Source organism: Montipora foliosa, chromosome 13 (genome assembly GCF_036669935.1).
Source record: "Montipora foliosa isolate CH-2021 chromosome 13, ASM3666993v2, whole genome shotgun sequence".
Classification (NCBI taxonomy): Eukaryota; Metazoa; Cnidaria; class Anthozoa; order Scleractinia; family Acroporidae; genus Montipora; species Montipora foliosa.
The window spans coordinates 20,078,296-20,099,807 of NC_090881.1; the positions used below are offsets into that span (position 1 = coordinate 20,078,296).

Consider the following 21,512-nt stretch of genomic DNA (forward strand, 5'->3'; position numbering starts at 1 on the left):
GCCAGACCCCACTGCTTTTATCATGTAAATTGTGTTGTTGTAATTCTAATTAGTCTGCATTAATTATATATATTACCATTAGAAAAGCACAACGGTTTGTATCAAAACAGGGTCACCGGCAGCCTCGCTTTGATTCTTAGGCCACTTAACTAAAGCTACAACTGCAAAATGGTCTATTGCAATACACAAATAGGTCTAAATGTCCTTAGATTTTAACATACCTTTCCATCATCAAACTCAAAGTCCTTGGCTGGTTTAGACTCTATCTTAATTTGTAGTCTCTTGATGTTATCTTTTGACTTTACAAGCTGAACAACTGGACAAAAGAGACAATGGAAATTTCTGTTTTATGAAAGGGCTCTAAGCATTTTAACAAGGGATCACTTTTCATAATTCAATTAAATTGTGCCAAATCAACCATATTAATTTACACAACAAAACATTAATTTTGTAAACATATAAACTACCTTTGCTCTGATCCACAGTATTATTAGCTTCTAAAGGGTCATTTAAATTCTTTGGAAATGAGATTTTACCTGAGGAAAATCAGATGAAACCATGTATATCCTACTAACTTCACAAAAGGGGAAGACATGTTAAGAGAAAATGAGGCAATTAAGCTGAGAAAAACACAAGACGAAGTGTCTAATAATTTTTCATCTCAATATTAACTTCACCTATGTCCAGGAAAAAGGTGGTAAATGTGGCAAAGTGTCTCCCGATCTCAAGCAGACAGATTACCCAAGCAGCCTCTAATATAACACCTTCTATAGCCCGGCCAGGCACACTATATGGTTGTATAGAGGTACATGCACTTGGTAATTTAGACTAAGAGGAAAACTTTGGGGTGTCTTCAATAATCCCTGGACATAATAATGTCCAAAAGGAGGATATATAGTTACGAGGAACCTTTGTGAGATTTGTTGCCTATATTTATGGAAAGTCAGAAAGGTACAGAAGGACCTGTAGTTGTAAGAGAATGGTCAGAGGAAAATGCATCTCAGTACTACTAAGATCCTGGAAATATCTGGAGGAACTAGGAAGTGGACAGTAAAATGAACTGACTGGAGACAGCTCCAACTAGATGCCAATGTTTTACAAAAACAGATTTAAAACAAAGCAACAGAAAATAGTTACAAAATGGTTACCACATTTTTATCACCTTCTGCATAATTAACTAAAATGTACAGCTTGTTCTTGAAGCTGCTTGTTGCTATTCCTTGAGTCATGACCTTAAATTGAAATCATGAGTGTCAAGTTGTAGAAGTCCTTAAAAGAGTGGAGGGCATAATTAGCAGACAGTATGAGCATCTAATTTCTCCTTAAAATAATCATTTCAATTTCACCAAACATATTATGGGTGCGTTAAATTGACCACATTCCAGAATACAAATACATGGAATAGAAGTTAGGAATCCTTTGTTTTTTAATACAGAGATTCACATTAAAATTGTCAAACACCTGCTATGCTATTTTAAAACATATCACATAAATTCTTCATCTGAATTAGTATTCCAGAATAGGCCACCCGGTCAATCAAACGAACCCTTTATGTATTATATCAAAGATGAAAATGATCACTTATTAGTAAGGTAATTTTTTGTGAATTGTCAAGAGATAAGATACTTGCTAGTGCCAAAACAAGTGTACTGAGAAAACAGTGTTAAGAGGATTTACATTTTTGACATTTAAGGGGTTCACAGATTACATGTAGTAATAACTAATATATACTTGGTGCAGATACTGTTATCATTTAGGAGCTCTACATGTTCCCTTGTAAATGATCTTTTTCCATCTTGAAGAAATTCATTCAGCTAGAATTATAAATTAAGCATCAAAACCGTTCACTACAATTCTGAATAGTTTTGTTTATGTCCAAAATAATTCACTTACTTTATTTGATTTTTTCCATATTTTGATCATTTTGTGAAACCACAGCCAAAGAAGACAAATAAATGAAGGCTCAGGACTTTTCAGATTTTTTCAACAGATGGACCAAATTATAGCCACTTGTATTTGCAAGAATTTCCATGTCTCACTCTTCCTAAACAGAGAGTCTCTCCTCAAAGAGACTAAAATACTGGACTTCAAATGTCATGAAAATTAGACAGTTCTCTCTCCTTACATACTGAAAAGCCAGAATATTAAATTAATGGTCTGCACCAATGCAAGTTTAGTCTAACCTGGATGGTATCCTGGTACTAACCTGCAACCATCTATATTAAACTGAACCCTCTGGCAGTTAATATACACTTGGTCACAGCTTTCTTTTTTCAAACTAAGTCTTTAGTTAGAGCATTATGATTTTGTATTATTGTTGTATGATTTTCGCTTTAGAAAAGTCAGTCAGAAATGGAAACATTAGTACCTCAAAGATACGGCTTTTGGTCACAGGTTCCTGTTTCTCTTCCTCTTGGTTGATACTTGCAACTTCTCTCAGAGCATCCAATGCCTTGGGATAAAACATCAATAATTATTATTCAATTTAAAGTTTCTCTGTGATTTGAAGTTTGTGTACATGTTTATAGTAAGAATGTTAATGACCAAATTTACTGGAAATACACATATGCATTGACATAATAGACCATACCAACCTGTGTTTGAACACACTTTGCTCCAGCAATGCTTTCTGCCAAAAGATCCATCAACAATTTAAAGCTTGGCTTCTCCTATAAGAACATACAGAGTATAACAGAGTATAGCAATGCTTTCTGCCAAAAGATCCATCAACAATTTAAAGCTTGGCTTCTCCTATAAGAACATACAGAGTATAAAATTTATTCTGCACATTGTCAAGTAAAATACTGAATTTTAAATATACCATGAAAAAAAGTAAATTATGTCATTAATGTTACAGGTGAAAATTAATGCTTACCTCTGTTGAATGGTCTGGCAATGGGCATTTCTGAAATACAAAACAACACTCTGGGTCAATTTCTCAGAAAAATTATGATTGTCTCTGAATTAAGTAATAAGAATGAGTTATTGAAGTGTATCAATATTGCATTTAAGTTACTACAGTAACTACAGAATTTTAAAGGAAAAAGAACAAGTAAATACCAGCTTTTTCTGATTTCCAACATTGAACACACTCTGAAGAACATTGATTCTTGACAACAATGACTGAAGCTCTCTAATAATCAGAAAGAAACAGAATTTGAGGTTTGATTTTGTCACTGATGTTGCAATAAACTGAGATTATAAATTATGTCCACAAATTAATGAGTGTGGACATTGTACCAGCCAGCGAGCCACGCAAGCCAACATGGTGAGGCATGCGAGTCACACTGAGTTATTGAAAGCTAACCGTTTTACACTGGGTGCTTACATACTAGACTGTCTATCAGTGCTATCTGAAATGGGTGTTTAGACTTACAGTAAATGCGAGACTTACATGTCTTGCTGGCTCACAGTTTGTCAAGACCCTCCAGAAATGAGGGCAACAGGCAAAAATGGCAGATTTGGCAAAATTTCACCAAGAGGGCAACATGTGGTGAATTTGGCAGAATTTCAACAAATCCTCCATTTTTACCATTCCCCACATGCATTTCTGGACATAAGTAAATAAACTAGAAGACTGTTACATGAAAAAAAAGTTTAAAAGAAGAATAATTTACCAGAAATTATAAATATTATTATATGTATTTAAATAATTTTAACTAACAAATGAAAGTGAAAGTTTCATTTTATCAGTAGCAAAATAAGGCAGAAGAGTATTCATCTCTAAATTTTCAATGACTCTCAGTCAATCTTGATCACAGAGTGACCTTGACCTCTGGGGATAAGGTCAAAGTCAGAGCGAGGCTGCCTCAATTCTGGTGTCCCCCCACCTCCCTCATGAGGAGTGGCAGGTAGACGTCAGGGACATCAGGGATGGCTTGGCTGAGCTTGATTTCTTGGTCCAGAATCTGCATATTGTTCATAATCGGTCTCTTCGTGACCACGTGTCCTGTTTGCATTTGGTGTTGACTGAGGGCAGATTTACAGTCCCCCCACTCCAGAGACTTTTGATGTTCTTTAGTCCTCTCCCCCAGTAATCTTTCTGTCTCTCCGGCATACAGCTCCCCACATTCCTCACATCCAACTTTATAAATTACACTGCACTTTTCCATGTTATCTGGGGGGTCCTTAGGTTTCACCAGGGCATTACGAAGGGTATATAGCCAGGTTTGGAGTACAGACTAACATTGTGTTTAGCAAAAGGTCCGTTTGAGCCTTTCAGTTACTCCCTTGACATATGGCAGTACCACATAGCCCCATGATGGTTTATCCTTGTCCCTAGTCCTGGTAGGAGGGGTCTTGTGAGGCTTCTCAGTGGTGTCACATTCTTTTAGAACCTACTCAGGGTAGCCTGGAGTGCATCTTGGATCTTCTGCTTTTCGGTGCTGAGCAGTGCTACACCTTCAATGATGGTTTCTGCACGGTTCATCAAGGTACGAATTATTATATCAAGTTTTTGCTGCACTGGATAGAATAGATGACCACTGCAGGTAGTGGTCAGTGTGCATCTCCTTTCTGTAAACATCAGTGGTGATGGTGTTAACTGCCATCGTTTCTGATCATCATGACGTCCAATATCGGTAGGCGGCGATCTTTTTCACGCTCTACAGTGAATTTGATGCTGGGGAACACCAGAATTGAGGCAGCCTCGTTCTGACTTTGACCTCGCTCCCAGAGGTCAAGGTCACTCTGCTCCCAACGGTCAAGGCCACTCAGTGATCAAGATGGACTGAGAGTCATTGAAAATTTAGAGGTGAATACTTTTCTGCCTTAACTTTGCTACTGATACAATGGAACTTTCACTTTCTTCTGGATTGCTACACTGTACATAGCAAATGAATCTGTCTAACGATAACTAAAAAATGATAAAATGCAATGTTTTTATTGATCCAGTCACACCCCTTGAGTCCCCTATTAATATTCAACTCCATATAGAGAAGATATCTGTTTGTAAACAAACATTGCTTTTGTTACAAATATGCCAACCACAGGAACAAAAGATTCTTTGTTTCGACAGCCACTGAGGCTCTGATTAATAAGCAACGTCAACGATATCTTCCCTATAAGAGAGAAATGATTCTTGCACGTATCTGGACAACAAGCAATAATATTGTCTCTTATAGACATCTGAAAATTTCAAGTGGCTCCAATGGGATTTGAACCCAATGACCTCTGCAACACCGCAATGCAAAGCTATACCAACTGAGCCATGAAGCCACACAGTTAGCATCATCAGCAGGTCAGTTTGTCAGGATTAATTGTTCCCGTGAAAGGACTTGACTCGACTCCAAATCACATTAGATTAAAATGAAAATCAATTATTTTGAATTCTATCATGTCAACCTCCTTAAACCTTAAAATGTAATCAGAGATATCTTACATGATAAGACTGGCTGATGTCGATGCAAGCAGATGTTCTATTCCTTCCAAAACAATTCCCCCATTTCTAACTGTTTCCATATCACTCCTCAACCCTTCTCCAAGATACAAGCCCAGTGCTGCATTGAAGCTTTGATCAACACTGTAAAAAATTAACTGCAAATGAATGGAAGTTTATGATCTTAAAAACAAAAATTAACTTTACAACTGTCGCCAAGTTGGTTTGATGATTTAAATCATTGGATATTAAATAATAATAATATAAATTTAATATATTACAGAGGATGATTGAGGTAAAAAGTCCTGTGGTGACTCCGATTGCTCTCCTGAGGCTTAATTGGGAGTTAATTCTTTTATGAGGGCAATAAAATAATGAAAGGGGACCGTTTTGGAGTGGAGTGATGGGTCCACCCTTTGACCCCTGAATGGGACCCCAGTGATGAATAAAATCATCTTTGTTAGATAAGGTAAAATCAAAAGTATAGGTTTTGAATAATTTTGAGGCATCACAACGTAATTTGCGATCACAATTAATGTTTCATGAACCAAGACAATAATAACACCTAAAAACTTGCATGAGTTCTAGCTATGGGATTTCCCAGAAAGTGCCCAAACCCATGCAGGGTTAATTAGCATTACATTTTTGCAGTGGTCAGAGGATTTGCCCTCTGCCACTTTGCCTTACTTTTGTGTCTAGAAGTAAAGTGGAAGTTATTTGGACTAGAAGTTCATATATGCATTCCAATCCAGTCAAGTGCAAAACATTTCCTTGCATCAATGAGAACTGGTGATTATGTAAAAAGACAGACCAGTGTTTTTGCGTTGCTACTCATGATCATGCAAAGAAGTGGAGTAATGTTGACTCAAATGACTTTTTTTACTTTTGGATAGCAAAAATCTGTTAACCTTGTTAAGAATAGTGCAGAGATCCACCAGGTCATGCTTCTTATGTGGGCAAGAGGGTTTTTTTTTTCTTGGTAAAATTAAAAAAAAAATACTTGAGTTCTCAGCTTCTAAGCTATGTTCATATTTTATGTGATTAACCATGTTTACTTTGTAATTTGCGCAGCAACCTAGATGTACATGTACTTGAATGGGTGATCGGTATAGCTTTCAATTTTTTTCCTCTGAGTGTTACAGTTTTTTCGCCTTTCATGAAAAACCAACAATTAACTTGATAAATTTAAATTACTAGGTCATTTAACACAGCCAAAATTGACATTGATTTTAATTTACTTTTGACACTTTTGATGACGGTCAGCCATCTTTATCGAAATTGTCAACACTAAAAAGTCATTCTCCACTTTCAGAGAATATAAAAGGTGCGGTGGCCTTATGGTTAGTGCACTCGACTCCAGAGAGGGTGGTCCAGGTTCGGGCCCTGGCTGGGGACATTGTGTTGTGTTCTTGGGCAAAACACTTTACTCTCACAGTGCCTCTCTTCACCCAGGTGTATAAATGGGTACTGGCAAATTTAATGCTGGAGGTTGCCCTGTGATGGACTAGCATCCCATCCAGGGGGGAGTAGAAATACTCCTACTGGCTTCATGCTACAGAAACCAGAATAAGGTCCAGCCTAATGAGCCACTTGACTTGTAAGCAGAATTTCCCACCTACATTGGACCCACCCCTTGCATTCTACTCTAGCCCGCAGTTTAGTTTAGATTTAGACACCTTCTTGGCTGTTTGTAATAGTTGCTCGCAAGATTCAAACAGTTTTACAAGTTTATGTAACAGAAACGACATGAAAAACTTGCTAGATAATGCTTTATCGAAATTTTAAATTTAGCAGGCTGTACAGGGGGCCGTACTTAGCTCTTATTAACCGAGCAGGAGGTCTGTATGGGAGAATCTTGACCGAGGTCGTGAATACAGACCGAACGCAGTGAGGTCTGTACACATGACCGAGGTCAAGATTCTCCCATACAGACTTTCTAAGCTCGGTTAATAAGATGTTTATTATATGGCAAACAAGAACAATTTAATTCGTTTAATGTAACTGGTTTGTACTAATTGACATTTTGCTTGCGAACGGCGATGAATGGCGATGAGCTGAACTTAATTCTGTCAAAGTTTGCTCGTCATCCTCTCTTTTGTCATCATGCTGTTTGGCACTTCCATAAATAAATATTGGTAGAAGAAAATACTCAATATTTTTGCATTTTAGTTTGCATCTTTTCACCGCAAAACAATACCGGTCTAGATGGGAAAATCTAGACCGCGGTCAATATCGATTTTAACCAATCAAATTGGTGAAATTTGTAGTTCCCAGTCCTTGTGAGACAGAGCCATATAATAATGTAGAATACTGCCTGCTAATTTAGCTAATCACAGCAAGTGTGCTATCTGAGAGATATAATAATTATCAATATTATGATCACTATAATATAACTATTAAAAATATCAGACTTGAAGAGCTAAAGGGTTTGATCTTACTTCTCTGAATCTAACTGGTCTACTTTACTCTTGAATTGATACGGATAATCATATTCACTTTCAGCTGGTTTGCTTTCTCCTTCATCAACATCATCATCTTCATCATCTGTAATAGATTGTATAATATTATTGTGGTACAATCAGGGGTTTCTTTTTAAAGTTGGTGGCTTGTTTGAGTTGAGTACTAAATGACTGTTGTCATAGTCAAAATTAACTTTAATCTTCGGTTTGAAAGAATCTGTCTTTAATTGCTTTCGTATAGGGAAAAAAGTAGCAAACTTCTCTGAGTGAAGTAGTTGACGCTTTTGGCTGTCAGTATTTATTAAACCCACTAATGACAGAATGATCCTTGTACTTTCTGGGAAATTAAAATCACTTTTTCATTTAAAAATTAAAGCATGAACTAGAATTAGAGCTTCAACAGACTTGGAACTACAATGGCTTGACAGTACAACCGTATATTTACTTTTCAGTATTAAAATTCTACATTGAAAAATCTTAAAGTTTGCAGATCATGGTTTGTTTTCGTTTCACTCAGTATGCAGAGCGACAAGTCTTAATAACTGCTAATGTTTAAAGCAAAAGTCCACAAGTTTCCCAGTTATCGTGAGTTTATTGTCCAGACCTCAGTTGTTCAAAGGGTGGATAATGATATCCACCAAATAAATCACTATCCAGCAGATACTAGCAAAACCAATCGAGTTATCTAGTGGAAAGTGCTATCTACCCTTCAAACAATTGGGCCCAGATTGCTGGATAGATGAGCATGTGTAGAACTCCCATGTGTCAAGAAACCAATAGTTATTGTAAGATTTACCTGTCTCATCATCAGCTATACTATTGCATTCTTGAGGTGCCACAGGTTGACACAACTCGCAAGGTAGACCTTGATTTGGTTGACTGTAAAAGGTAACCAAGTGTTCAAGCTTGGCAAAGTCTACAGGCTTCACACCAGGAACAGCCTGTATGTATTGCAAACAATCCAAAATCACACTTTGTGAATGAACTATCTGGAGTTGGATGAAGAGGTAAACGGTCAGAAAGATGGCAATACCACTCAGAGTGTTATTGTAGGCCTAGCTAATTCTTTAGTAGACAGAAAGACCAATGCTAACCCTAACTCTAAACCTAAGCCTCCTACTGTTGACGCGCAGAAATACTTTGTGCTTTCTTTCATTAAGGTAGGAAATTACTAAACCATGAAACAGCAAAACGAAACACTAATTAGGCCTCAAACAATGTTTAATCTCAAATCCAACCTTTGTCGGTTAGTATTCAATGTATTGTGGGGTCATACATCGTGTTTTGGTGCTACGTTTCGCTGTTTTGTTGTTTAGTAATGTCCATAAAGGGAAGGCAAAGCTAGATGGGACAATTTGTGCAGCTTTTCATAAACCACATTTGGAGAGCAGAGGTGGCACAGTGGTGAGAGCACTCGCCTCCCACAAATGTGGCCCAGGTTTGATTCTCAATCCCAGTGTCACATGTGGGTTGAGTTTGTTGTTGGTACTCTCCTTGCTCAGAAAGGTTTTTCTCTGGGAATTCCGGTTTTCCCCTCTCCAGAAAAACTAACACTGGCAAATTCCAATATTATTCGATCCGGAATGCAAGGACACAAGTTGAACAAGCTCATAGGTAAACAAATAACAAATTACAAAAAATTAAATGCATCTAATTATAGTGCAATCCTAGGTATATATTTAAAGTGGTTTACTCATTTAACCTCCATCTTTTTTTGATATATGGCTAACACATTACACATTACCATTCTCTTCTCAGAATATTGTAGGTCATTTAATTTCACAAGTGTATGGTTGTTAGCTACCCAGGCTTTTAATGAGGAGACAGACCATCTGCAAGCCAGCAAGTCATACATACAAGGCAGGTTAAATCAGTTCTATTCCACTGAGATTTTAGGGAAACAAATCAAGTCTTAATTAAACCTAAACAAGGGTTAGGGTTTAGGTATCAATAATTTACAAGCTAAATAGGTTATGACTTGCATGATTCACTGGCTCACACAGTGTCCTAACTCTTTTGATGAAAATGAGGCTGGATTTGACCACCTTTTCTTATTAATTTTTCCCTCACTGCCTTTCTTGTACAAAGGTTGACTTGTTAGCATTGAAACGGCATGAAGATCTCTTCTGGAGTTAACTATAACAAGATGTTCAGGTGTGATAGACAAATGTCTTTCTGTTAATTTAAGGAGGCAGTGTGGCCCAGTAGGTAGGACGCTTGCCTTGAGATCAGTGGATCCCGTGTTCAAGACATGTTCTGACCACTGGTGGAATTTGTTCCTGGTACATGTAGTCCCTGGTTCAATTTTTCAGCTGTACTTGTAAATAGCCAGCAAGCTTGCCTTTGACCAGTCTGGATTCTTAACAATCATTGTTGTTGAATGTTCTGCTCTGTCGTGATTGTGTTTCATTAGCCCTGAAAAGCCCCTATGGGGAGTGGTTCATCACGTACGTCTTTAAATTAAGTATGTATGATCCACTCCGGTTGTTAAAACAACAGTCATGTCATCCTCCACAGTCCTTCTCAGGACTAAACTCACCCAGACAATAATTCACTTAATCATAATGATAGAACTCCTTGGTTCAAACCACTTATGATCTTGGACTTGAAATGCATCAATGAACACACATTTGGCATATCCAAACATGTTTTCTTGGACGTTTATTGATTCCTAGGGTCAAAAAGGTTAACTTGCATCTTCTGAACCTTACTGTAAATTATAATATTGTTAGCCACCACACAATCAACATTTTTTGAAGTTGGTCCACATTAGTCAGGAGATGATTGTTTTCTGAAATTGACAATAAAATTGGCAAAGCCTACCTGCATGTAAAAATTGCCATTAACGCCACCTCTCCAGATTCTGTAATGATGGATTTTTCCATCATGCCTTTGGAGTGAATCATATCAATCAACATTTCATTATCATCATGTCTTACATACATACATACTTAATTGATCATGACCTCTCCCCATAGGGGCTTTTCAGGGCCAATGAATCAACGAAACAACAGAACACAACAACTACAACTGTTAAGAATCCCAACTGGCCGGAGGCAAACCAGTCGGCTATTTACAAGTGCAGCTGGGAAGTTGAACCAGGGACTACCAGGATCAAATTCAACGAGTGGTCAGAGTGGGTCTTGAACCCGGGATCTCCGGATCTCAAGGCAAGCGCCCTAACCACTGGGCCACACTGCCTCCTGCCTCTTGTAGGAAAGGGTACTCACAGGTCAAGCTGGGATGAATTCATTGGGTATTTTGATCCTGCAATAACTCCCACTACCCTCTGGAATATAAACATTTAAAGGATATTGATTAAGGTAAAATTAAGTGTTTGCTTTATTTATATGATGGTAAAATGTGGTTTAGATAAATGAATAGTAAACTTTACTTTTATCATATTTTCATTGCCTCTACTACCAACCAAACATAAATCATGATCAATCCATTTTTCCTTCATTCCTTGAGTACAAATGAATTGTTATCCATGAATTTATTCGATACGCTTGGGTATGCGTATTGTTCCACAAAACAATAGCGTGCCATGGATGGATAATCAATTTATTCTGCAATGCATAATAATTAAGGTAAGGACCTGTGTGGAAATCATTATAGTAAAAAGATACAAGTGTGACCTGACAACCATTATAGTAGACCTCCGTCAGTCGAAGTCCATTATGGATTTTGCGCCGGTCTGGAACAAGTCATTTTGCCTCAGGGACAGCGCCAGCTGTGCACTGATGAGTCCAAAGCGGGAGAGGCAATCTCGGTCACATTTCTTGCAGGTGTGGCTAGTTGGAGAAGCTGTGGCGATGCATGCCTTTCGCTTGGCCCTCTTTTCATCGGCTGAGGTCTGGATCTTTTCTTCGCCAGACTTCAGCTGTTTGTGCAAAACACAGCGCTATTTGTTGCGGTCAGCTGCTGTGTCTTCCCAGCTCTCTGTGTTGATGTCCAGGGCTTTCATGTCACACTTGCAGACATCTTTGTAGTGAAGCCGGGGGCAGCCAACAGTTCTCTTGCCAGAGGCAAGTTGCCAATAGAGGATGTCCTCTGGGATGCGCCCATCCTCCATCCCGCGCATGTGGCCGAGCCATCACAACCTGCGTTGTCTGAGCAGCATGAACATGGTGGTAAGACCAGTGCTCTCGAGGACCTGGGCATTGGGCACCTTGTCACTCCAATGGATGCCAAGGATGCGGTGCAGGCGTTGCATGTGGAAGTTGTTCAGTTTGCGCTCCTGTTTGGAGTATGTTGTCCATGCCTCGCTGCTGTAGAGGAGAGTGCTGATGATGTAGGCATTGTACACTGCCATCTTTGTTGGAATTGTCAGCTTTGGGTTCTCCCAGATGCGGGTGGTGAGGCGTGCTAGCATTGTGGCAGCCTTGCCGATGCGCTTGCTGATCTCGGAATCAGGGACAGGATGTCGCCGATGGTCGATCCCAGGTATGTGAATTGGTGTGCGACTTCAAGCTGGTAGTCGTCAATGTAGATGGCTGGTGGTGTCCACATACTGACTCAGCACATTGGTCTTTTTTAGGCTGATGGTCAGTCCGAAGTCTTTGCAGCCCTGGGAGAACCTGTTCATAAGGCACTGGAGTTCTTGCTCAGTGTGCGAGGTGACCGGCATCATCAGCAAAGAGCATGTCCCGGATGGTTGTCTCATGCAATTTGTCTTCGCTTTCAGTCGAGCCAGGTTGAAAAGTCAACCGTCAGATCTGGAGCGTACTGTAGGTACACCCCTTCTGTTGCAGTTCGGAAAGCATACTTTAGGAGCAGGGCAAAGAAGATACCAAAGAGAGTAGGAGCAAGGATGCATCCTTCCTTTACTCTGCTCTTGATGTCAAAGGGGTTGGACATGCTGCCTATGCAGTTGTTACAGTTGCTCCTGTCACCCTTATTCTTGTAGAGGGTGACGGTCTTGGCATCTCTCATGTCTTGCGGCACGGCTCCTTCTCTCCAACACTGGCAAAGAACATCGTGAAGAGGCTGCAGTAGGGTGTCTCTACAGCACTTGATGAGGTCTGGGGGGATGCCATCCGTACCAGGTGCTTTGCCGCAGGCCAAGCTTTTGATCGCTTTGCTGAGTTCGGCAAATGTTGGTTCAGCATCTAGTTCCTCCATGATGGGCAGAGGTTCGATGGCATCAAGGGCTGAAGCAACGACTGTGTTTTCTCTGGAGTAGAGCTCTCAGTAGTGCTCCACCCACCTGTCCATTTGCTTGCCCTTGTCAGTAACCACTTCCCCACTGGTGGTCTTGAGGGGGGGCTGTTTTGCCCTGTGTCGGACCAAGAGCTGTCTTGATGCCCTCGTACATTCCTCTGATGTTACCCGAGGCAGCTGCAGACTGGATGGAGTCAATGAGCTGTTGCCAGTAATCGTTGGCACAACGCCTTGCAGTCTGTTGCACTTTGCTTCTAGCGGCCCTGAGTGCTAGGAGGGACTTCTCGCTGGGGGAGTGCTTGTATTCAGCAAGGGCAGCACGCTTTGCATTAATGACGGCGATCATTTCGCTGGACTTAGCAACAAACCAGTCATTGTGTTTAGAGATCTTCTTCCCAAAGGTTGCAAAGGCTGTTTTCTGAATGACCTCTCTGAGGTGGTCCCATTTCTTGGAAGCAGAGCAATGCTGATGTTCTTCAGACAGAGCATCTTGGAGGGACTTGGCAAACTCTTCTACTTTCTCTGAGAGCTGCATGCTGGTGGTATCGATGCAGGGTTTGCCTTTCTTCTTGAGCTGTGGAGCATTTTGGGTTCTAGCCTGATCTTGCAGCAGACTAAAGAGTGGTCACTGTCACGGTCTGTGCTGTGGTAGGTGCGAGTGAGGAGCACAAACTTGAGGTTGGTATGACGGATCAAGATCATGTCCAGTTGATGTCAATGCTTTGAGCAGGGATGACACCAAGACACCTTGTGTTGTGGCTTAGTTTGGAAGTAGAAGTTGGTCACGCAGAGGCCGTGGTAGGAGCAGAACTCCAGCAGGCACTGCCCGTTATTGTTGATCTTGCCAACTCCAAAGTGTCAGAGGCAGGAAGGCCATGAGTGGTGGTCGGCACCCACTCGTGCATTGAAGTCTTCAAGGATGATGATGTTTTCCTTGGGGGGTATGCTCTTCACGACGTTGCTGAGATTGGTATAAAACTTGTCCTTTGCTTCTGCTTCCCCACGTGATGCATTTGACATCACTTCGTCTTATTTTGTGGGAAATCACTACACAGCAGGCTCGCCCAAACGCAGCAGTTACTTAAACTGGACACACGTGCAAGCGCCAATGCAAGTTTACTAACTCGATTTTCCAGTTCAAATTTAATTTATTCGTTCTTGGTGCTGGACAGCGGCTCACTCAAAGAAACTAACCGTTGTTTGCAGTGGTTTCTCTATCGGAAAGCGTCGGAGAAACCAACTGCTTGCAGGGTACAAGAAGGTGAGGTGAGGTTAAGTGTCTCCACTAATTTTGCAACTTGTTATAGCAGAGGTCTTCTATCTTTTAGCAAAATAGCAGCAATAGACCTCTGCCATTGGTTGAAACTCAACCAAATCCTCAAGTGATGCTCCATGTTGTGTGGGCTCACTTAACAATAGCAGAATCAATGTAGAGAAATGCATGGGACACAGAGGGCTCAAGTGGCAGTCAGCAAACATATCATGGTCAAGTGGTTTGAAGAGTGCCATCTGGGAAAACAAGTGCTCATGCAAGCAGGGCGCTTACCACTACAGAAATGAACTATGCGCAAATCAAAAAGGAGCTTTTGGCCATCGTGTTTGGCGTAGAGCATTTTCACCAGTACACATACAGACGGAGGGTCGCCGTCGACTCAAATCACAAGCCTTTGGAGACGATAGTCGGAAAACCTCAGCCCCTTGGCGGCTCCAAAAGATGTTTATGCATCTCCAGCGTCACAACATTGATATACAATACAAGAAGGGATCAGAGATGTATCTAGCTGACACACTCAGCAGGCACTGCAATCGAGATGAGGCACACTTAACCAGATCGGCATTTGAAGAAGAGATAGAGGGCACACCTCGCATTGAAGAAATCAATCAAATGATAGCATCTGAAAAACAAATGTTGAGACTGCAGAACGAGACAGGCAAGGATGAGGTCCTCCAGATGGTGAAGGCGATCATACAAAACGGATGGCCTGAAAGCAAGCACAGTTTGCCCGTGACCATAACCCTGTACTTTCACATCCGCAACGAGTTAGTGGTCCAAAATGGGCTTATCTTTCATGGTGATAGAGTGGTCATCCTAAAAGCCCTCAGAAAGGAAATGATTGAAAATCTGCACGTAGCCCACCAGGGGGTAGAATCAAGCCTGAGAAGAGCACGAGAGAGCATTTACTGGCCCAACATGAACAGCAAGGTAAAAGATTACATCTCCCACTGTGAGATTTGAGTCACCTACCCCCCTCATCAGCAGAAGGAACCGCTGCTGAGCCACAAGATACCTGATCGCCCTTGGGCAAAGATCACTGCAGACCTAGTCGAGTTTGAGAACAAAGATTACTTGGTGACGGTTGACTATTACTCTAATTTCTTCGAAGTAGATCGCAAAGCGGTCACAAAGAAGTTGAAGGCCCACATCACAAGATATGGAGTACCAGATGAAATAGTCCCTGACAACGGGCCACAGTTTGCTGCCCAACAATTTCGAATCTTCGCCCAAAGTTATGGGTTGAAACAGCAGTACAGCAAGCGAAGAAGATCCTGAGAATGGCGAGAGCAAGTGGCAACGACTTCTATTTTGGCTCTCCTGAACGTGCGCAACACTCCGCAGGAGAGACACAACACGAGCCTGGCCCAGAGAATGATGAGCAGGAGCACCAGGACAACCCTCCCGGTCTCAGCAAGTATGCTGAAGCCACACTTGCTTCAAAATTCGCCAGAAAGCACCCTTCAAAGACAAGCCAAGCAACAAAGACACTATGACAAAGTATCAAAGGCCCTACAGCAACTTCGCGAAGGCGACAGGGTGAAAATCCAACCAGTCACCTCAGGACAAAGATTCTGATGGGCGAGTGGTGAAACAAGTGCGACCCCGTTCCTATGAAGTACAGGCGGATGGCAAGGTGTACATCCAAAATCGCAGGCATTTGCGAAAGTACGAACCAAGGGACGAAGTTGGACCGGCTGTAGACCCACCAGAGGTCCCAGAGGAAATGCCTATTACAACGGACAAAGAGGAGAGCATTTCCCCAGAGGATGCCACCAGGGAGAGGGCGAGCCACACCCAGACAACAGAGACAAAAAAGCATTATCAACACATGGCAATGGGGAATATCGAACCCGCAGCGGGCATGTTTCTGTAAAACCGTGTAGATTCAATGACTTTGTCATGGACTGAAGACTGCTCTAATCAATGATCTCTTAAATGATCACTGAACATTGTGCAACTTCATTTTCTTGATTTCATTCGGTTGTTAGTTTTTGATTACATAATTTTTTTTTTTCATGGAAGGGAAAATATTACGATAGAGGTTTAATTAAGTTGAGAAGTGATTTAGATTGCGTGATGTGTGAGATATACCTTCTACCGATTTTGTACATGCTGTTGCTGAAGGACAAGATTACATTAAAGGAGTTGTTTTATCCCAAACTGAGGGCTGTTTGACTTAGCTTCACAACATCGTAACACCATCCAAGGTTGTGGGTGGAGGTTGGATCAAAGTGAGTTTCGACAAAATTGGCAGAGATCTCTTCCTGTACTTGTCAGCCCAGCAAACGCAAAAAGAAAAGGGACCTCTGCTAACAGGGAAAGAAAATCAATTGTTGGCTTTTGACTGTATATTCTACAAAATATGAACAATTTGAATTGAAGTGCATCTTGAACGATGCACAAGCTTCCAGCTGTCGTCATACCAGCAGGCTGTGAGCAGGATCTCCTTTCAAGGGGTGAAGAAGAAAGAGGGGGCCACCCCTCTATTATACCACCCACTTGCCCGCTATTAACTCAGACACTTCCTTGCTATATAATACCTGAGGCCAGCCCATTATTACACCAGAGGCTCACATATTTGCAAAAATTGTCTGTTTCAGGTTTATTCCAGACGAATTATGCCCTTTTTCAATGCGTGCCTGAAACAATCCATGCAAACAGACAGTAAAGACAAAACTGCAGTTCAGAAACTTAAGATGAAAATGAAATGAAGAAATTTTGCTTTCTGATTTTAAAGAAAATGGTTTGTTGCAGCCAAAAGGTCAGTTACAACTTGACGTAGTTCAAACTGTCAACATGCATCATGTAGCTAAACAAATTAACTAAATCGATCCTGCCGCACGCTTGAGTAGAGACAAGTTCTTACGATGAAAGGGCGCATTAAGCTTATGGGATGATCATTAAGTATTTACTTACAGGAGACATAAGACGAATACGTTGGGAATGTTTTCGCTGTCTCGTATGATGAAAGCACCATTTCTCCCTGTGCCCAGAAGAAGCTCTTCTGCCCGAAGCCGACTGATATTTGGGTGATGCCACGGAAACGACATCGGCGAATATTGCTACTTCCTGTTCAGTGTGTAGATTGGCTACCAGAAGCGGGGAAAAATGCACCCAGCAATTTACATTTACTTCCTGACTCTAGGTATCCCAGCATTCATTTTGGAAAGACATTACCTTGACAACATATACAATGCAATATCCCCTTCTGCGAAGACCGCTGATCACGAGGCTTTCGTTGTTGTCAATTTTTTCCCATTTTGTTCAGTTTAGTATTTCATTTCATCGAGTTTGGTGAGAAGGGGATATTTGTCGCGGTCGAATTTACTTAGTTTTGACGGCAAAAACACGCATAAACAGGGGAGCACAAACAATCAGGTATCGTCGCTCTGGGTGCGCGAAGTTTCGGTGGCAATTCCTTTTGCTTTCCCGCAATGCGTCTCATTCGCTTTCTAATCTTTTCATCATCGTATTTCAAGGCCCTTACATGGATGGATGATTGTTCTGAACAAGAAGGCCAAGGGGGAACCCGTGCGAAGAGGTTAGCTCACACAAACGGTAGCATTGTTGTCTACGTTTTATGTGCGTGGTCTTGAAGAGTTTTTGAGATTTAAAGTATAAGAACAAACCCAAGAAATAGATGTCTTCTTTAACAAGGCGTTGAGCCCGCAATATGGCCACAGATCTTTGTCTCGTAGCAATAATGTTTCTTTCGATCTTTGCGGACAATACCCTGGATTATGAGTAACGGCACGTTAAGCGTCTTCCAGCAAGAAGTGAAACTTTAAGACCATAACCTCAACCCTCAGGTTTAATGAGAACTCGTGTTTGAATCAGTCACCAAGTTCTGCGTATGTTTACCCAACAAAGCGTTCTTGGCAAGCTTTACATTCAACAAAACGTGGAGTAATAATCATAAATTATAATCCTGACCAGCGGGTGACATAATTATAGATTATACTAAATATTATTGCCTTCCCAGTCTATGCAAATTAAACATCCCAGAAACGCAACCAACGTGGACGTGCAATCGATGTGCTGATTCTGCATTTACGCCAAGTCTTCTTGTTCACTTTAACTCCCATCAAAACTTTTTCTCGTAAAAAAACCAAAGTATAATGTTTGAAAGCTTGGAAACTTGCATCCAATAAACTATGTTTAGTCTAGAAATTCAATCTTTGACACAGCTGTTGCTTTTAACCAAACATAATTTTATGGTACTCTTAAGAGAAAACAAATTAGTAATAAGATACATCAGTACAGACTGTAAGTCTTACGTCTAAAGCACAGCTTTTATTTGGGAAGAAATGGATTATTTTTTTTATTCCCATGCAATGGGCTTCCCATCAGTGGGAGTTAGGAACTGGGTACATTTAGGTGGTTATTGGTTGACACTGGAAATTAAAGCATGGCTTGTGGCAGTTGACTTGAAACACAAAACACAAGACTTTGTAATTGTAACACTGCTTTGGTGACTAAGGAAACTATCGCAAATGTTTTTTTGTGGATCTGATTTGAAAAAATGCTTCTTACAACCTTATCTCTAAAAAGGCATGATTGCAAACTCAAGAGATTATATCTCTTTCTAAAACTCAACTCTCTGCTTGGTTCGTTTATGAACACTCTTGTCAAATAAATATAGCAATAGAAATTTGTTATTCATTGTGCAGGCACTGGACATGTTAGGGAATTTTATTATTACAGAGTATGTGGCTCCACTTACAGCATAATCATTTTTAATGATGAAATGATTCATTCCTCACGGGAACATTGGAACCCACAAATGATCAGCTCCGAACGTCAGTGGCTTTATAGCTCAGTTGGTTAGAGCATGGCACCCGTATCACGAGGTCACGGGTTCAAACCCGTTGAAGTCCTGAATTTTTCAGGTTTCTTTATGCAATTGCAAAAATTGCGTCCATAACTGTGAGGGTCATAGCTTCACTTGATAATCATTTTTGTTTCTTAATTCCATATTTTTACACAGTGGATTTCCTTGCAAGCTTTGAAATTTCAAATGCATTTACAGGTTGTACTTACCGGCCACAGTGGCATCTAAAAAGATAATGTGTACAGTTAGATATAAGGGTCATTCTGATTGTGCCCTGTTGTGCATGGTAACCAAGTTAGCAGTGGTAATGGGTCGGTCAAAAAACAGACAAAGTTGAAGACCTGACCTTACAAATAAAGGTATATACTCTGGAAAATGTGTAGAAACCACTGATACTGACTCCAACTTCACCCCTTCAGCTTCAAACAAGAACAAATAATAAGATGTGTTATTTAAGGCATGGCACAGTACACTGTACTTCAGGCCCGGTAGGTCATTTGTGAATCAACACATACAGAGCTCTATGAAAATTTGTGCAGTAAAAAAAGTCCCGTGAAAGGAAACAGTTCATTGATTTTTTTGTTTCCTTTGCCTTGCTTTGACGATTTCTGCTTCTGTTTAACTGACTGTTGATTGCCATCTTCACTATGCTACTTTGATGGAAACAATCAGTTCTCATTTTTCTTCACATTACGGAAGTACTTGCATTAAATGCATAAGTGGCAAATTTTTTTGTCATAATTTCAAGAGGAAATCTGTTCAAGTCCACTCTTTTCAGTTAATGGTTTGCCATTACTTGGTGTGGTTCCAACCAAAAAGCTTTCAGCGATCTGGATCAAGGAAAAAGTGATGTCATTTACTCACTTGCTTAAAATTAAAGTGTGTGAATGTGGCTTAATTATTATGCAGCACGAGAGTTTTTGGCTTTCTGAATTTGTCTTCTACATGCTAATTAAGCCACATTCACACGCTGCAGTTTTTAAGCTACTGGTAAATGGCGTTAATTTCTCCTCGATCTAACTCTTATATGTCAGAACCACACCAAGTAATGGCAGACTTTCAAATGAAAAAATAGCTGTCAAGATACATGTAAATGGTCTTCCTCCTGAACTGATTGTATAAATGTCACATTTTGAATATTCAGCTCAAGAACTTAAATTTAATGGGAAAGTGATTGAAAACAAGAAGTGACTTTTGATTGTAGTAGCACTTCAAATTTCAACAAAAGCAGAGGTAGAGAATTGAGCAAGTCCTTTCATAGTGTGCCTTTACATGTGTGTTACAATTAACTGGAGCAACAGAGTGGCAAACCTGTTCTACCAACAATTTTTTGGAAAAGTCTGATAATTTTATTCCTTAGTAGAACTAAGCTGCAAGGAAAAAGGAAAGGATCAGCAAATCAAAGCAGTAAGGAAGTTGACAATAAAAGGTACATGACAGGATATAACTGCTAGGTACAGAAATTTGCCTTTAAGTCTGCTACAGCGTAGGTCTTAACAGTTTTGCCACCTAGCGAACAGTAGCTCTTTGTTGGACCAAATCATACTATGTCAAAGAGCTTATACTGTATACCTGAAGTATTACCAAGTATTTCTTTGTATCATTGCACTTGATAGTGCTTTGGAACATTTTCCTTTACAATGTACATAATGGTATTATGTTATTACTGGTACTCTTTTTACTGTACTATGTATGCGGGACTAGACTGCTCCTCTTTGGTTACAAAATATTATTCAAAAACCAATAATATTCAAAATGTAAAAATATTGAAGATCCGTTACCAGGATTCATGCTAAGAAAGAAGTAAAATCGTTCTCTGGTAAAAAGTTTTGAAAAAACTATAAGCTTTCGACAGACTGAACTGCTACCTTCAACGGATAAAAATGTGTGAAGCCTAAAAGCGAAAGAAATTTAAATATAACGAAAAATTCGCATAAATTAAAGGATAAAAACATGTAGTAGAAAGAATGTTAAAAATGCTAAGAAAATTAGTGTTCTTAGCATTTTTAACATTCTTTCTACTTCATGTTTTTATCCTTTAATTTATGCGAATTTTTCGTGGAGAGACCATAAAATCCCAATATTATTTACAGTAACAGTATTACTGTCATACATTGTAAACTTATGAAGGTACATGTGACTGTAATTTTTATCAGGTCCAAACCTAGCACACCCCGACGATTGTCTTCAAATACCAATCATCAGCCTTCTGTCAACTGTACATACAAGTAAGTCACTGAACAACATGTTTTCTATAATTTGTTGACAATAAATTTAAGACACAAGAACCAACTTGTGCCTTCATCAGTTTAATTTAATCTACAAACCTTTCTCTCTTATACACGTTACAATATTAACATTTAAAATTTGGTTACAATGATGGTTATACATGTATTTTGAAAAGAT

General features: G+C 40.0%; 2 protein-coding genes and 1 non-coding gene across 8 annotated transcripts in view; 1 reads left to right on the forward strand and 2 right to left on the reverse strand.

Moving 5' to 3' along the window:
- Positions 1 to 17,415, reverse strand: part of LOC137982475 (phosphatidylinositol 3,4,5-trisphosphate 5-phosphatase 2-like) — a 59,337-nt gene extending 41,922 nt beyond the window's left edge. The window contains exons 1-13 of one of the 3 annotated variants that reach the window (XM_068829570.1): positions 17,192 to 17,254; positions 11,067 to 11,125; positions 10,660 to 10,726; positions 8,633 to 8,777; positions 7,816 to 7,921; positions 5,381 to 5,521; positions 3,061 to 3,133; positions 2,876 to 2,905; positions 2,595 to 2,669; positions 2,369 to 2,452; positions 1,163 to 1,232; positions 468 to 536; positions 222 to 316 (exon numbers count right to left, since the gene is read on the reverse strand). In XM_068829570.1, coding sequence (XP_068685671.1) covers positions 222 to 316; positions 468 to 536; positions 1,163 to 1,232; positions 2,369 to 2,452; positions 2,595 to 2,669; positions 2,876 to 2,905; positions 3,061 to 3,133; positions 5,381 to 5,521; positions 7,816 to 7,921; positions 8,633 to 8,777; positions 10,660 to 10,726; positions 11,067 to 11,125; positions 17,192 to 17,200 — 1,023 coding nt within the window. In that variant the 5' untranslated portion in view covers positions 17,201 to 17,254. Of the gene's footprint in view, positions 1 to 221; positions 317 to 467; positions 537 to 1,162; positions 1,233 to 2,368; positions 2,453 to 2,594; positions 2,670 to 2,875; positions 2,906 to 3,060; positions 3,134 to 5,380; positions 5,522 to 7,815; positions 7,922 to 8,632; positions 8,778 to 10,659; positions 10,727 to 11,066; positions 11,126 to 17,191 lie in introns of all 3 variants that reach the window. The other 2 variants (XM_068829569.1, XM_068829571.1) reach the window with 2 other exon arrangements.
- Positions 5,142 to 5,217, reverse strand: Trnar-gcg (transfer RNA arginine (anticodon GCG)). The gene has a single exon. It is a non-coding gene; the product is annotated as a tRNA-Arg (tRNA).
- Positions 17,416 to 17,503: 88 nt separating the features above from the next.
- LOC137982047 (E3 ubiquitin-protein ligase TRIP12-like) overlaps positions 17,504 to 21,512 on the forward strand; it is a 62,905-nt gene continuing 58,896 nt past the window's right edge. For 2 of the 4 annotated variants that reach the window (XM_068829072.1, XM_068829073.1), the window contains exons 1-4: positions 17,504 to 17,653; positions 17,755 to 17,816; positions 20,467 to 20,535; positions 21,263 to 21,334. In XM_068829072.1, coding sequence (XP_068685173.1) covers positions 17,767 to 17,816; positions 20,467 to 20,535; positions 21,263 to 21,334 — 191 coding nt within the window. In that variant the 5' untranslated portion in view covers positions 17,504 to 17,653; positions 17,755 to 17,766. The remainder of the gene's footprint in view (positions 17,654 to 17,754; positions 17,817 to 20,466; positions 20,536 to 21,262; positions 21,335 to 21,512) is intronic. The other 2 variants (XM_068829074.1, XM_068829075.1) reach the window with 2 other exon arrangements.